Raw genomic sequence first — 15,807 nt, forward strand, 5'->3', positions numbered from 1 at the left:
CCCTCCCCACAATCACAAGGTCTAGAGGCGCTGGTGAGTGGCCAAAGTCCCTTTAATATCCCTGAATTGCGTTACAAGTAATACTGCTGGAAGTGAGGAAGGGATGGTATCTGGGGCGGGAGATGGGGAGGAGGAAGGGGGAGCGCCAAGCGCTGATACAAAATATGGCCAAAAGGCTTAGCATGCACGGAAAATTATTGCTGTCGGAAGTTCGTATTTACAGGGTCAACACCCTCCGTAATTGCTTCTGCGACCCCTCTCCCTCCCCTCATCCCTGCCGCCTCCCTACCCGGGTGCGCCTAATGCTGAGAAGCCCTAGAGAAGTGCCCCTGCTCCAGGGGCCCCTCCAGTCTCCACCCACCTTTGTGGCTAGGGAGAGAGGGGTAGGAGTCCAAGACTCCCGCCCCAGAGCTGGGCGCCTAGCGATGGGGCAGAGGCGTGTGCTTAAAAGCAGAGGGGGCCGGCCCCGTGAGCGTGGAGGTGTGTGCTTCGGTCCTCACCCGGGCATGCCAAAGCGCGGCGGGGGAGGTAGTGGCGGCCAACGGGGGGTCGGGGGAGGGGGCGGTTGACATCCTCTGCCCCTCTGCCCGGGAGAGTTGCATAGACGTGGCCGGGAGGGAGCGTTCCTCCCGGGGAGCAAAGCGGGCCTGAGGCCCCAGCGGGGTCCGGGGCTCAGTCGGTCCCTGGAACCTGGGGTCCCTCGAGAAGAGGAATAAATAGGAAACAAATCAGGAGGCTCCTCTCTCCGGTCTCCCTGGAATGGGAGTGGAAGGCTCAGGATGCTGGGGACCTGCCCCATGACTGGACCTTGACACCCTTTGCCGTCCCATCCCCAAGGTGAAGGTCAGCAGGCTATCCTCCCATTTCCGTGCCCCTTTCCCCAAAGAGTTCAGGCTCTGATGAGGGTGGGGGCTTCTCCTTCACTACCCAAGACCGGGCGTGGCGGGGGAGCCGGAACAGCACTCTATGGCCTTTGTTGCGCCTCTCCCTGACCTCCCAGTCCAGCTGGGGAAGCCAGACTGTCCCTGGGTGAGGCCAAGAGATTAAATAGAATAATAAATAGATAAATAAATAAATACACAAATAAATAACTGGAAAGGCCCAGCCAGACAGGATAAGGGCATTTGTGAGGTGCCCTAGACCTCCCCCCAACAAATAAGGAGGAGTACCTGTAGTCCTGGGGGTGGGGAAAGTGCTCAGAGAATCTGGGGAGAGGGCAGCTTAGGCTGGAAGCCCAGGGAGGGGCTGTCCTCTGGTGAGAGAGGGGCTACATTAAGGGACAGGCCTGAACTGCCCCTCAAGTCTGCTCCAGGTCAGAACTCAAAGAGGTGAGAGCTGCTAGAGGGATGAGGGGGTCTGGAGAAAGTAGCAGGTGCGAGTGGGTGAAAAGGCCCCCGAGGACCAAAGAGTGTGGGTGGTGGTGGTGGTGTGTGAGTATCTGGACCTAAGGCCAGGGAATGGAGGGGTTCAGGATGGACACACATACAGGGAAACAGCAGAGAGGCCAGAGGGATGGTCTGGAGTTGGATTGCGGTCTGGGGCTGCATCTGAGGTGTGGATGGGAAAACCAAAGCTGGCATGAGCATCAAGGGTAGGTTTGGGCCCTAGATTGGGTGCTCCAATAGAGGAATGGTTAGAGTAACTAAGCTGAGGTGAGAGGAAACGTCTGAACGTTAGAAGGGGAGAGGTGCAGAGTCTGGGCAAGAGAAAATTCCAGCTCTGGGCCCGGGAGAGGCGCGGACCTGATGCCTGAGTTGGGAGCCTTGAGGGCACGGCAGGGGGTCAAGGTCCGAGCGTTGGTAGCGGGAAAGGGCGATGTAAGTCGGAATGCGCTGGGGCAGACAACGCGGGGTATGAGTTGTGGTTTGGGGGCTGGAGAGAAAAGTTCCAGGCTGGGAGGAGGTGGTCCCCACGGGGGGCGTGGGCAGGGAAACGTAGCTGGGGTTTCAAGAGGGAGCAGGTGGGGTACCCGGGGCGCGAGTAGAGCGAGGTGCCGGCGCGGGGGCGCGGCGGGAGGCTCAGCTGGCGAGGCCGGCGGAGGGCGGCGGTGGTGGCTCGGCACCCTTGACGCAGGCGGCCTCGCAGTGCTTGTGGAGGTAGGACTTGAGCGCGAAGCTCTTGTCGCACTGGCGGCAGCGGTAGTGCTTGAAGGCGGAGTGCGTCTGCATGTGCGCGCGCAGGTTGGAGCGGTCGGCGAAGGCCTTGCCGCAGTGCGCGCAGCCGAACGGCTTCTCGCCGGTGTGCGAGCGCATGTGGCCCTGCAGCAGCCAGGGCCGCGAGAAGGCCTTGCCGCACACGCCGCACTTGTGGCGCAGGTTGTGTGTGAGCACGTGCATTGCCAGCGCCGGCATGGACACGTACGCCTTGCCGCACGTCGGGCACTTGCGCGCCAGCTGGCTGTCCAGGCTGCGGTGCGTCTGCTTGTGGCGGCTCAGGTTCGACGACGTTGCGTACGTCTTGCCGCACTCGGCGCACGCGTGCCGGTGCCCGCCGCCGGCCGGCGCCCCCGCGCGTCCTGCGCGTCCCCCGGCGCTCCCGGCGTCCCCCGCGCCCCCCGCCTCCACGCCGCCCCCACCCCGCCGCCGCCGCGAGCGCCCATCTGAGATGAAGAAAGCGTCCATGGAGTAGCTGTCGGTCACGGCCGCCTCCCCGCGAAAGTAGCGCGCCGACAGGCTGGACTGCGGGCTCTCGGGGTCGCTGTACTCCTCCGGGGCCGCCGGCGGGTACGCGGGTTCAGCGGGCGCCATCTCCAGGCCCGGCTTCTGGTCGGCATCGTAGCTGCTGGGGGACAGGCAGTGAGGAGCGTAACCTGGAGGGGCGAGAAGGGAGAGGGAGGAAGGTGAGGCGCCGATGAGGCCGTCCCCCTTGAGATAAGTCACTCCCCAGGTCCTCCAGTTCGGAGTTCCCTGGCTGCTTTTGGAAGATGATGGCTGCTGGTAAGACAGTGGTCTCGGTCAGGCACCTCTGCTCTTGGTGTCAGTCTGCCTGGGTTCAAATCCTTCCTGCATGGGCCGCAGTAAAAATAACTCCTACCCCATCCTCTTGGAGCACCGTGCCCTGCAGGGTTCTACTGGCTTTGTGTTCACTAGCTTCTTAAGGGCTTAACATCCACGTAGTGAAGGTCTTATTATTACACCCACTTTACAGATAGAGAAACTGAGGCACATACAGGCTAAGCTCACAGCTAGTAAGTGATGGAACCAGGATTCTAACTTTGGTCATCTGGCGCCAAAGCCCATGCTCTCTTTCTTCCCACATCATTCTGCCATTCTAGTCCTGTGACTTCTCTGAATCTCAGTTTCTTTATCTACAAAACAGAACTTATAATTGGACATTCGTTTCCCAGGGTCTTTGGAAGGGCTTGAGTAAAGTGATGAAAAGAACTGCGTATTACGAGCTTACTGTGTACCAGGCTCCACCTCAATACTTTACACATGTTAACTCTTTTAATCATCACAGACTCTACAAAGTAGGTACTATTATAAGCCCCATTTTACACGTAAGGAAATTGAGAAAGAGAGCACACAGTAATTGCTATATAAATGATAGGTATTATAATTATGCTTTTTATTTGCTTGAAAAAGTGACTACTGAAGATTATTTGTCTGCCTCCCCCACCAGACTGAGCTTCCCAGGGCTGGGTCTGTGTGCCCAGCATGTACCTGGCTCAAAAGAGGTGTGTGATGAATAGATGTTGTGCAAATGAATCACAGCCCTGTTAGACCCATCCCCCAGGGTTGCTGGAGGATTTAAGAGGTCAAGTGTATGGCATGCAATATGTGCTCCAGAAAGGAGACTTCCTTGTACTTTGCTCCCTGCTCCACTACACGCCTTCTGCTGTCCTCCTGTGAGAATTCATTTCCCCCTCCTCCCTCCTCTCTAGAGTTGGACCAGAAATCCTGTCCATTTTGCATTGGAATGATTGGTGAGTGTGTAGGCCGGGACTGTCCCAGAAGATTCCACAGGATTTTCCCAAGGGCAGGGGCCACCCTGATTTGTCTCTGCCTCCCAGGGCCTAGCATGGTCCCAGCACCCTCCTGAGCTCCCAGGAGAATTTCTGGCAGACATTCACAAACTGACTAACCTGGTACTAAATTACCAAAAGTGTTCCCATGTGTGTTGATTCCAGAGAACAGTGGAGTTCGGCCTGCTTTGCTTCTCATCTGGCACCTAGGATGGTCACAGGGTGAAGTCTGTGCAGACTGTCCTCCGATCCTGAAGGGAAGGTGTGCCCTTATTTCTTCCTCTGTCCCTTCAGCTGCCCGCACAGGACCGTCTGCACACAGTCGTGGTTGGGGATTGTAGGGGTGGAGGGCTCAGTAGGAAGGAGTTCTGGTCAGGTGCAGGGAAGGCAGTGGTGGTGGCAGTTTTTCAATTGAGGGGCTGGTGCCCAGCCTGTCAGCACCCCATTCCTCCTCCTGAATGCCTTTGATCTGGAGGTTACCCCACCTCCCACTCCAGGGATCAGGCCTTGTACTCAGCCCCCAAACAAGCAGTATTGTTTCAGACTGAGTTAAATACCTGTTGGGCACTTCCAGACCCCCTTTTTCTTTAGTATTTCTTCCCGTTGTAATTACTGATGATAGTAACAATAGCTAATATTTATTAAGCACTTACTATGGGGCAGGCTCTGGGCTAAGTGCTTCACTTCCATCACCTCACTGAATCACAAAAATCCTTATATTGCAGATAAGGAAACTGAGGTGCAGAGTGGCAATGGCGCTTGCGCAAGGGGCGGAGCAAGGAGTGGAACTCCCTGCACCGCTCCCCTTGTTTTCCATACACTGGCAAGTCCCTGAGAGGACGCTGTGGCTGGGTTGTTCACTTCCTATAACCAGAGCCCAAGCTAGTTTTATTTACTGGGCACTCAGTAAATATTTGTGAAACAGGTGATAAAGATTTGCCAGACCAACCCAGCAGGGTGTGCTACAGGCCATTCTGTCTGCCTGGTCTTAGGATGATTTGATTCCTGACAGATTCTACCTACGTAGCTGGGTGACCTTGAGCAAGTCATGCGTCTTTCAGTGCCTCAGGTCCTTTGTCTGGATATGGGGATAGAATACAATCTATTTGCGGGGGGGGGGGGGTTCACTGATCATGTGACCAGTGTCTTGCATGTTTTATTACGAAGGATGGCATATTGGTTAAGTGCACACTGTGGTGCCAGGCTGCCTGGGTTGAGTTCCAGCTTTACTATTCCCAGCTGTGTGATCTTGAACAAACTACTTTGCCTCTCTGTGCCTCAGTTTCCCTAGCTGTAAAATGGGGGATAATAAAAGCACCTAATTCATACAGTTGCAGTAAGGAGTACATGAGTAAACAAACAATAAGTGACAAATAATAACCAACCCTCCTAGAACACTTACATGTCAGACACTGCTTTAAGGGCTTTACAGACCTCAGTGCATTCTACCCTCATGACCCTAAGGTTGGTACCATCTTACAGATGAGGAAACTGAGGCACAAGGTAGTTAAGTAACATGCCCAGGATCGCACAAAGTAACTTATCTCCAGTATTCCAACCCAGTGCCTGGCACACTGGAAAATGTAATACACGGCCATTATTGTTAAGTAACAGTAACAGTCTCCCCAGATGGGTTTCTGTGCTGCAGTTTTCTTGGCATCTGCTTGGACACATCTTGCTGCTCCTCTCTGTTTGCTCATCCAGAATGTGTAATTTCTACCTTGTGTTCTGGTGAGAAAACTTCTGGCATGTAGTGGGAGCTCAATGAACGGGGCAGTCTTCACCAAACTGGGCTCTGTCCGCAGTGCCCTCTGGTGGCGGCCTTCAGCACTGCAGCACCTTACTCCCGTCGCTGGGAGGCTGTTTATACAGAAATACGGGTTCCTCAAACAAAGGTTGCTCATCTGCCTAGGGACAGATGCGGAATTGCCTTTGGGACAGGATGGTGGGCCCAGACCTGATGCCGAACAGCTGTGGAGTTTGGTGGTGCCGTGTGGGATGAGGATGTTAGGCAGAGGAGGTTCTAACTTGGCTTTGTGACCTTGGACAGGTTGCCTAACCTCTCTGGACTTTGTAAGGATGAAGGTTGGCTGGGGTGTTCTAAAGACCCCTTCCACATTGAGCTGAATAGATCCCTCAATGATGTCCATTGTCCTGTCTCCCACCCTCCATCAACTCTACCTTATTCTCCTCAAATCCACAGACCTGTCCCTAGTAGCTATGTGACCTCAGGCCAGTTATTTCACCTTTGTATGCCAGACCAATGCCACATCTCCATAATGAAGCTCGTAATAAGATTGAATGAATAAATGCATGTAAAGTCCTGAGTACAATGCCTGGCACACAATAGCTTCTCAAACTGTTATTGTTGTTGTTATTGTCATTGTTATCCCTTAATTTCCTGGGGATATCCATCCCATCTGCCAGAGAGTAAAAGAAGACATTCACGGTGTCTCAGGCTGCTGTGTGGCCTTGGGCAAAGCACCTCACCTCTCTGGGCCGCAACCCTGGAGAATCCTTTAGGACACTATAAGCTGTGCTCTTAACTGTACATGGAGCGCAGATGGGTTTTGGGTGCCTTCCTCTGCTGCACAAGTGACTATAGAAGGCTGAACTGGCCCTCCCTCAGTTGACAGGATGAGGCAGGGCTCTCATTTGGGTCCTGATAGAGGCAGGGAGGCCCCGGGACTCAGAGAGAAGAGACCTGACTTTCATCCTGTACACATACCCTAGCTCTGTGAGTTAGGGCAAGTCATGTAGCCTCTCTGGGCTCAAATCCCCCATTTGAGGGATAGGGACCAGAGCCACCTCTGCTGTGTGGGTCTCTGGGGGAAGGCTCAGAAACACCTGGGAGATGGTTAGATGTCATGCGCATATCAGCTGAGAATGACTCGTTTTCTCTGCCCAAGACTTGATAGTTTAGGCTGGAAGTCCAGAATCCATTAAAAAAAAAAAAAATCCTGCACCCAAAGGAGTGGTGGGAAGGGAATTTTATGAGAATTAAGGTGCTGGGCCCTCTGCAGATACCGTCCATCCAGCTGACCCCTTAGGGTGAGGGTGGGGGGATCTCTGACAAGAGCTGCTAAGACTGCTACTGCCTCCATCTCCCGCTGAGCCATCCCCAGCAGTGTGCACCCAGCAGTGTGCACCCGGCACTGCACAAAGAAGCCCGGAGGCCCAGGGAGGGGAGAGGATTCACCCAAGGTCACTGGAGGAGGACTTAGGCTTGAACCCATCCAAAACCTGGGTTTTTCCCCAAAGCCCTGGGCAGGCATAGAGACCTGCTGGGGGAGGAAGGGTTTTCAGTCGGTAGGGGAAGGGTGGTGGTTTTGTTCAAATAACATCCCCCAGTTGGCCTGTGTCTGATGGGATGATGGGGTGTTGGAGGTTGGGAAAAGCTATTTTAGGTAATGCTCCAGCCCCTTGTAAATTTTAGAAATAATAAAAAGGAACTACTAATACTTATTGAGCGCTTACTGCATACAGGGTACCTTGCTCAGTACTTTAGGCACATTAGCTCATGTCTTAGGGAACACGATGGTCACTTCTGGTGGCCTAGTTCTGCAGAGGCTGAGGCCCAGAGAGGGGCCTTGACCCACCTCAGGTCACAGAGCACATTTGTGTCAGAGTGAGGCTGGCCTCCTGCCTCCAGGTCCTGGGATCCTTTCTCTAGTCTCTCCAAACTTCCTCCAGGGAGTTTGCAGCCCCAGTCCTACTTGCCTGTCTCGAGATGGGCCTGGTGGTGGGCCAGGTTCCCAGGTGGCCCACTTTCCTGAGGAGGACCCAGCCCTGCTTGGTGGTGGGGGCTGGAGGGGCTGCTGCCTGGGTATATTTAGAGCTGCTTCTTGCTGTGCCAGGGCCTCGGGCCTCGAGAATCAGCTCCAGCCAGCTGAGCAGAAAGCCAGGTCTGTCAGCAGCAAAGCGAGATAAAAATAGTTTCTCCTGTCTGCTCACAGCGCTGGGCAAAGGGGCTGGTACCTCCCCCTCCCCTTACTGCATCTTTGTTAGCGGTTCCCTGGGCACTGGACCAGAAATGACACCCACCTCCTCCAAGGGCCTGGCTGCTGGTACACCTGCCCACTGCGGGCAGGGGGGTCCCTGAGTCCAGGTGAGCAGAGGCAGAGTGAGGTCTGGCCCAACACGACCAGGGCTGTAGGGTGTAGGGCTCATGTCCCCCGACCCAGACCGGGGGAGTGTCTTGAGGATTCCAGGGCCACTCCCCACTATCCCTACCTTCTGAAATCCCCCATATTGTTTTTTCCTGTGACCCAGTTCGTGTGGCCCACAGGGAGGCCCACAGCTCTGCAGGAATCAATAGGAAAGATTTTTCAAGGGGTGTGGAGACACGCGTGGGTGGCTGAGGGTCTTGAATTGCCTTGCACTGGTTGGTAGAGCAGGCTCCTGCTCCCTCAGAGATCCTCTGGCGGGCCCTTTTTGGGCCTCTTTCTGGAGCCCTGGTGTCTTGCACAGCGTGAGTCATCTCTCCAGGCCTCCTGCTTCCTGCCCTGTCCTCTCTCTGCCCCAGAAGGGTGCAATCAGAGGACCCATTCCAACCTCCCTTCTTGCTCAAAGGCTGGCAGTGGACACTGCTCCAGGGAAGACCAGTACTGGGAAGGAGAGCAGGAGTTCTGGGTGCCTCATCTCTCAGCAGCGTCTCCCCATGCCCCTCAGAGGCCTTCAGGCTGTGGGGACCCCTAGAACATGTGGATGCTGCACTCCTCAGGGAGGTGTGACAGGGTCACCATTTATGCCCTTTGCTCAGTGTGTGTGTGTGCGCGTGTGTGTGCCTGGGGCATCTCTGGGATGTAGAAGTTGTGCAGACAAAGGGACTTGCTGTACTCGCCTGCCTGCCCTCAGGAACCACGAATTGAGACTGTGCAAAGAGTGGGTGCTCAGCTCAGGTCCCTCATGTCCCCCTTGTGACCCCAGCTTTTAGGGGGGACTGTGGGCTCCAGATTCCATATCCCCCCCGGGCTCTGTTATTCTATACTCCCACTGAGTAATTCTTAGGAAAAGCAGATTTCTAGGTCCCTAGAAAATCAGAGCTTAAAAGAGATCAAGTTTAACTACTTGATTTCATAAAAGGGAAACTGAGGCCGAGGTAGGGGAAGATTAGTCCAAAGCCATAGAAAAAGCTAATGAACCCGGCCATCCTTGTGAATAGACCTGGACATAACTTTGGACTAAAAATTGGACCTGGATTTTGATCCTGGACCCTGAACATTGACCTGAACCTACCTGATCCTGGGCATTGAAACTTAAACTTGGACATGAATTTGTTCTGAATCTTGGACTGGACCTATAACCTTGGACATTGGCCTTGGACCTAGACCTTGGACCTGGTCCTAGACCTACCGTACCGTAGGATGTAGACCTCAGGTTGCATATGGACATTGGACCTGAACTTAGACCTGGACCTTGGACCTGGACCAAGACAGATGCCAGGGAAAGTGGTAGTTAAATGAGACCTAGATGGGCCTGCTGTGTGTCCTTGGGCACCTCCGCAACCTTCTCTGAGCTCTCTGCCAAGGAATTGGGGCAGACCTTTCGAATCCCTGCTCCCAGATGGACTTTCTGAGAGGTGGGGAAGATGTGTTGGGGATTAAAGCTGGGCTCCCAGGCCTGGCCTGGAGCGACACCCTGGCGCCATCAGAGGGAGTGAGAGGAAGCGGGCGCTGGTGTAATGTGGTCAACTAGATAAGCCCATGGGCAGAAGTAGGAGCACTTCCTCAGCCTGCTAGCTGGAGAGGCTTAATGTAGCTGCGGAGGGCAGACAACTGCGTTATTGGATTGGCATTGATCCCTCGTCTGCCTGGGTTGGATGCACTCTGAAGGAGTAGGGGGCCAGCATGGGGGGTGCAGAGAAGGGGGGGCCTGGGGCCCCGCTGGAGTTCAGAGTTAGGGTGTGAGGGAGGTAGACACTCAGCTGGGTTCCACAGAGACCACTGCAGTGCAGAGAGATGGGCAGCAGTCTTTTCTGGGATGGCGAGTCTCCTGCTGGGGGCACAGGCCTATGAAAGGGTGGGCTTGGTGGAGTGGGAGGGTGAGGTTCTGAGAGGGTTAGGAAGATGTGAGTTGGCAAGTCACCCAGAGACTGAATCTGTGCTCAGAATCACCCAGGGGAGAGGAGGAGAAGGGAAGGCTCCACTAAGACACGAAACAGTAGAGGAGCGAGAGGAGCAGGAGGGTGAGAAAAGGCATTGTTTTGGAGAGGATGGTGAAATGAGGCCTGGCTTCTCTTTGGGGAGCTCTGCAGAGGGACCTGGAGCTTTCCCCATTTGGGGGGCTTCCCCTTCCCTATTTATGGGTTCTATGAGTTCAGGGGGAGCCTGGAGTAGGGTGGCAGAGAGCCCTGGGGTGTGTGTGTGTATATGTGTGTGCTGGAGGAGGCGCCCTCCAGGAATTCACACTCCCAGGCATTCCCTGGGCTGGGCTACGCCTCTTTCATTTGAGGTCTTGCATCTTCATCAGTTAGGAGCCTGTGGTTCCACTGACCTCCACATTCACAAGCCCCCTCCCTGCTGATCCCACCCCCCAGATTCCCCTCCCACCAGCCTCCTCCTGACCCTGCAGCCCTTGCTGCAAGGATGGCTTGTAAGAGGATCTTTCTAATAACTGGAACTATCTCCAGCCCCAGGCCCTCCCCCTGCCTCTTTCCCTCTCTCTGTCCCTCCCCCCTCCTCCCAACCTCCCCCCTCCCTCCTTCCCTCCCTCCTTCCCTCCCTCCCTCTCCTCACTTCCCCCCCTTCCTCTCTTTCTCCTTGTTTACCCAGCACACTTACACACGCTGGGAGAGGAAAACGTCAGCTCAGCAATTTTTCACACTTCCCTCAAACGCTCAGCAAGGTTATTTCCGGCAGAGCGGAGACAGCGGACTACTGGGAGCTGACAGGCTCTCTGAGGACCCCTAGCACCCCTACCCACCCATGGAGTGAGGGAACCCTTACTACCCAGTCTGGCCACACCCCATGGATGGGAGAGGCCCCTGAAAACAACAAAGCAGACCCTATGTTTCCAGCCATAGTCAGCCTGAAGGGTCACCCCTTGGTCTCTGGCACTAACCATCTACTGCAGACACTGCCAAGGTGGCCAGGTGAGGGTGTATGTCCTCACCATGGGGCAGCCTGCAGAGACTGAAGCCAAGAAAAATGCCAGGTCTCAGAAACTGTCACCCTCAGCCAGGCATCAGATGGTAAATGAGCCCTATAGAAACCGTGACACTAGCCCCCTGCATTCTGTTAGACTCTTGTCCAGGCATCTCCAATTCCTCTCACCCCACACTTGACCTTCACAGAAGCTGAACTTGTCAAAGTTAGAAGGTACTTCCTTCGCGATATCCAACTCTTCCTGCTGGGGAGGTGGAGTACCAGAGAAAGGAAGGCACTGGCCCAAGGTCACACAGCAAATCAGATCTAGAGCCCAGGCCGTCCAGAGTTCCAGGCCAAATAGCAGACTATTGGGACAGCTGCGGGATTCCCTGGAGGCCCGGGAGCTGGCGTGGCGCATTTGGTGAAAGGGCCAAAGATGGGTAGTTCTAGGGTGTCCAATCTGGTGACCCTTCATAGCAACACCCCTGCTGGTGGCTTAGCCCTGACCCTGCTCCCCACCATTCACTCAGGGGTTCTTTTTAAAAGCTTTTTTGGACTGGATTCAAGGCAGGGCACTCCTCCCTGCCTCCTGAGGAACAACCTGCAATTTTGGTGCATGAGAAATTCTCTGGGCTTCTCCAGGATTCCTCAGCTGGCCTGGGTACAGGACCAAGGGCACCTCAAGGGGTGGGAGCCCAGGGCTTTGTGTCATTCCTCCAAGGGATCCACAGCGCAGTCTTGCAGGCATTTCAGTTTCTACCCAGCTCCCAGCACCCCCCCCCCCCCCGCATGGCCCCAGGTCTACCCTCTGTCCTACCAGCACTCAGCCAAAGCTCAGCCATGTCCCTGGGCTTTTGTCCTGGACCCCAAGAGGCCCTGGGGTCAAGAAAAGAGGACAGTAGAATAAGGGGCACGTGGGCAGCAAGAAAGGGGGTTTGTTCTTTGGGGATCTGCATGAGGAGAGGGGTTGCGGGACTGTAGTTGTATCCCTGATAACTCCCTAATTTCTTTGACCTTGATGAGGTCACAGAGCCCTTTGCCCAGCGCCCTCTTGCTACCTGCCTTGGCAGAGTGATGGAATGTGGGTGAAGTGCTTGGAAATCCCCGGGGCAGTAGCTCCCACCCTCCCGGGCTCCTGCTTTTGCCACACTAGCTACCTCCCTCATCCTCAGCCCTTTCTTCTCTCCTTTTCCCTTCCCTTCTCTCTCTCTCTCTCTCTCTCTCTCTCTCTCACACACACACAGCAAAGCTGATGCCACATGTGATGTCAGCTTTCTTATTGCCAAAGGGACACCTCCTCTCCAGACACCTGCCCTGGTGGGGCCATCAGAGGAGAACCCTTTTGTGATCCCCTTGATGGGGGATGGGGTCCACAGGAGCGGTGGCAGATTCTTCTCCACACCTCCCAGAGCTCACCCCCTTCTGGGCCTGAATGACCTCCCTGTCCCCCAAACCCTTGTCCCTGCAGGAACTTGCTCTGAGAAGGGACGGAGTGTTAGGGGAGAGGGACTTGCGGAGCAGCAGGGCTGGCTCTGGAGGGGGTGAGAGCTGGAATCGGGAGGTAGTGCAGCCAGGGGGCCAGAAGCCACTTTGTGGGAACCCGTCCTGGAAGTCCCCTCTTCCTCCAAGTCCCCAGGACAGGCCCACCCTTTGGCAAGCATGTGGCTGAGGGTAACAAAAGAGTTGCTGAGAGAGGGGACCTCAGAACACTTGTCTGGCGTCACCGGGGGCGCCCAAGCTACCCCCAGGAGCCGGCCTCGTCTCCCCAGAGACTGGGAGCCAGGCGCTGCTTCCCGTCCCCACCAGGGGAGCACACTCAAGCCGCCAGCCTCCTTCACTCAACCAGGGAGAGGGGACCCTCAGACTGCCTTGTGCATTAGCCCCCTAGCATTAGCCCTTCATGGGCGCCACTCTCTCCATTCTCTCAACACCCCTCCCTCCAGCCCCGTTCCAGGGCCACAACTTTCAAAGTCCGGGTTGGTGCGTGGCTTCGGGACGGCAGACCCTGCGACTTTCCCTTTGTACGGACCCAGACCCTGCCCCGCCCGCCCGCTCTCAGGAAGCCCAGAAGGCGCACACCGCCAGGGAATCTCTTCCTGGGGTTCCCTGCCACGCGCACCCCTCCTCAATACCCGAGTTCGGGAGGGCCCGAACCCTCTCCCTTCTTTCCCCTGCCGGGTCCCACTCACCGTTGTCCCCGGGCGGCCCCCGGGCGCCAGGAAGCACGTAGGCGGTCTCCAAGGGGTGGTAAGTGGGCGCCGGCACCCCGCTGCACTGGAAGCCGTCCCCTTTGATCTTCTTTACCAGGAAGGAGCGCGGCATGGTGCAACTGGCGGGGGGCTCAGCGGGGGCACTTGCGTGGGGCCCGAGTGGGGGGAGGCAGCCAGCCGGGCGCGATTGGCTGTCTTCGCGGGGTTTCAGCACTGGACAGCTCCCAGCAGGCGGGCGGGCGGGCGGCAGCACGGAGCCGGCCCGGGTGGCGGCGGCCCCGGCTCAGAGCTCCGGCTCCGGCTCCGGCTCGGGCTTGGCGGCGGCGACGCGCAGACAGGCGATCTCTGGAGCTGTGCTCAGCACTCCGGCTGCCGGCTTTATATGGGACGCAGGCTGGAGGAGATCAGGTGGTCCCCTAGCAATGGAACTGTTCAGCGCTCTAATCCATCAAATGTCCCCCAGGACAATCGCTCCGCACACGTTACCCTGAACCGGCGGCGGTGGGGGCAGGCCAGGCGCAGGGAGCAGCGGGCAGGCAGGAGGGGAGAAAGTGAGGATGAGAAAGGCGCAGAGATATAGAGAGACAGAGAAAGAGGAGTGTGCATGGGGGATGGGGTGGGGGGGGGAGAGAGAGAGAGAGAGAGAGAGAGAGAGAGAGAGAGAGAGAGAGAGAGAGAGAGAGAGAGAGGAGATACGCGGAGAAAGACAGAAAGAGACATACAGAGAAAGACAGACACACTGAAAGAGGTAGAAATAAAAAGAGAAACCACGACAAGGACAAAAAGACAGGAGAGAAGCAGAAGAGATGGAGTGAAGTAGCAGCATACACTCACACACCCACGGGAGGCAAAGAGATCCAGACACACAGAAAGAAAGCCCCCAGCGATGCAAAGAAAGGGAAAGAAAAGTGCAAGATAGAAGGAGAAGCCGAGGGGAGAGGAGGGAGAGCCGTCCGGGCAGGCAGGGTTCAGGCACATGGGGACACAGGGAAGGGCTGCAGAGGAGTGTGAGCCCGCCGGCCAGCGGTCCTCCGGCCTCCGGCCCTCTCCTTTGCCCCCAATTCTGAAGTGACCAGTGTGGACACTCAGCTTTAACTAGAGGAAGTCGTACCACCCCACCCCAGCTCGGCCTCCCATTGAAGCCCCTTATTGGGTTTGGGGTTCAACTTTCTTCTCCCAGACTGGTGGGGGGAGCAAGTCTTCCATGTCGATGCCCGCCCCCGCTCAGCCGGTCCTGTTCCGGTGCCTCGCTCAGGCGGGCGCTGCAAGAGGAAGTGAAAATCGTCCAGTAATTAATTTCCCTGCTGCCGGGGGGTGGTGGTTTTGACACATCCGAGGCTGTGTCTTTCCCTGAAGCGGGGAGCAGACAATAGAGACACGTGGACTGAGAAGGGAGAGGGGGAAAGGGAGGGGGAGCGGGACTCCCGCTGGAACTCTTTGCAGGTCAGCTCCTTTGTCTCCGGGAGGATCTGAGCAGACCCCCAACCCCCCACTATCCCGGCCCAAACCTGGGGGAACTCTCATATCTTGGCAGGAGCTAGGAACAGGAGAACTCAGCCCCTGGCCCAGAAGCTGCTTGGCAAAGTGCCCTGGTGGTGGGCTGGCCTCAGCAAGTATGGGATGGCTAGTGCACAAGAGTCTCAGAATGAGACTCTAGGAATGCGAAGATCTCATTGGTCAGTAGCATTCTGTTTATGGGATGCAAGGCTGGTGCAACAGGGATGTGCTTTTGGGACTGGGTCATCCAATACCAGTAGAGAGACTAAGACCCAGAGACGTCCTGGAGGTGCCCAAGGTCCCACAGTGAGTCAGCAGAAATTTCCAGAGACCCCGTGGCGTTTGGGTATCACTGAGTCAGGGGCTCACACCATCTTTGAGGTGTGGCTTAGAAACCTCAATAAAATTTGGGTCCCTGATCTTGTCAATGTCCTGCCATCTTCCCAGTCATGTTGCCTCATATTTTGTCCCCTGGGACTTTTTTTTTAACCCCAGTCACTGAAGGTTGAGGTGACCACATCCCGCGACTCAGGGCACACCCCATATTCTCTATTCCAGCCACACAAACCTCCTTCTAGTTCCTCAGGCTTACTGCTTTCTCGCTTGTCTCTTAGTTTCCTCTCTGTTCAGGTTGTCCTTTCCTCCACTTCATGCTAGCCCTCTCCTACTTGTCCTCAGGACTTAGCCGAAGCATCACTGCCTCCAGGAAGAGTCCCTGACTGCTCACATTGTGGGCTAGGCCCACGTGCTCATTAGCACGTGAGCTTCGTAAGGACAGTGACTCTGTCCTGTGTTTGGCTCTGTACACTCTTACAGTGTGCAGTAGGGTATCCCAGTTCCCCTACATACTAGCCCTGGGATCTTGGGCAAGTTATTCAACTGCTCTGTGCCTCAGTTTCCCCACTTAGAAAATGGTAGTAGTAATTGTTGCTAGTTCAGGTTATTGGGAGCATTACAAGAGTTGCTCTATATAAAAGGCTTAGTTAGCACGGTGCCTGGCATATAGTAGGTGCTCAATACATGTGGGTTCTTTTCTATATGTACGGCT

General features: G+C 55.8%; 1 protein-coding gene across 1 annotated transcript; it reads right to left on the bottom strand.

Annotated features, from left to right (window-relative positions):
- Positions 1 to 34: 34 nt before the first annotated feature.
- SCRT2 (scratch family transcriptional repressor 2) lies at positions 35 to 14,613 on the bottom strand. Its single transcript, XM_019755208.3, has 2 exons — positions 13,242 to 14,613; positions 35 to 2,809 (listed from the first exon to the last, which is right to left on the bottom strand). Exons 1-2 carry the CDS (start codon positions 13,372 to 13,374, stop codon positions 2,019 to 2,021), a joined length of 924 nt encoding a protein of 307 aa, XP_019610767.2. The 5' UTR covers positions 13,375 to 14,613; the 3' UTR covers positions 35 to 2,018.
- Positions 14,614 to 15,807: the final 1,194 nt, after the last annotated feature.

The sequence above is a fragment of the Rhinolophus sinicus genome, chromosome 13 (genome assembly GCF_057876585.1).
Source record: "Rhinolophus sinicus isolate RSI-liver-muscle chromosome 13, RSI-T2T, whole genome shotgun sequence".
Lineage (NCBI taxonomy): Eukaryota > Metazoa > Chordata > Mammalia > Chiroptera > Rhinolophidae > Rhinolophus > Rhinolophus sinicus.

What these genes read in the sequence shown, in the direction of transcription:
- SCRT2 (XM_019755208.3), bottom strand. Translation starts at nt 13,374, where the DNA reads ATGCCGCGCTCCTTCCTGGTAAAGAAGATCAAAGGGGACGGCTTCCAG. An exon ending in GGGGCCGCCCGGGGACAACG is followed by an intron (nt 2,810 to 13,241) that starts GTGAGTGGGACC and finishes TCGCCCCTCCAG; the next exon opens with GTTACGCTCCTCACTGCCTG.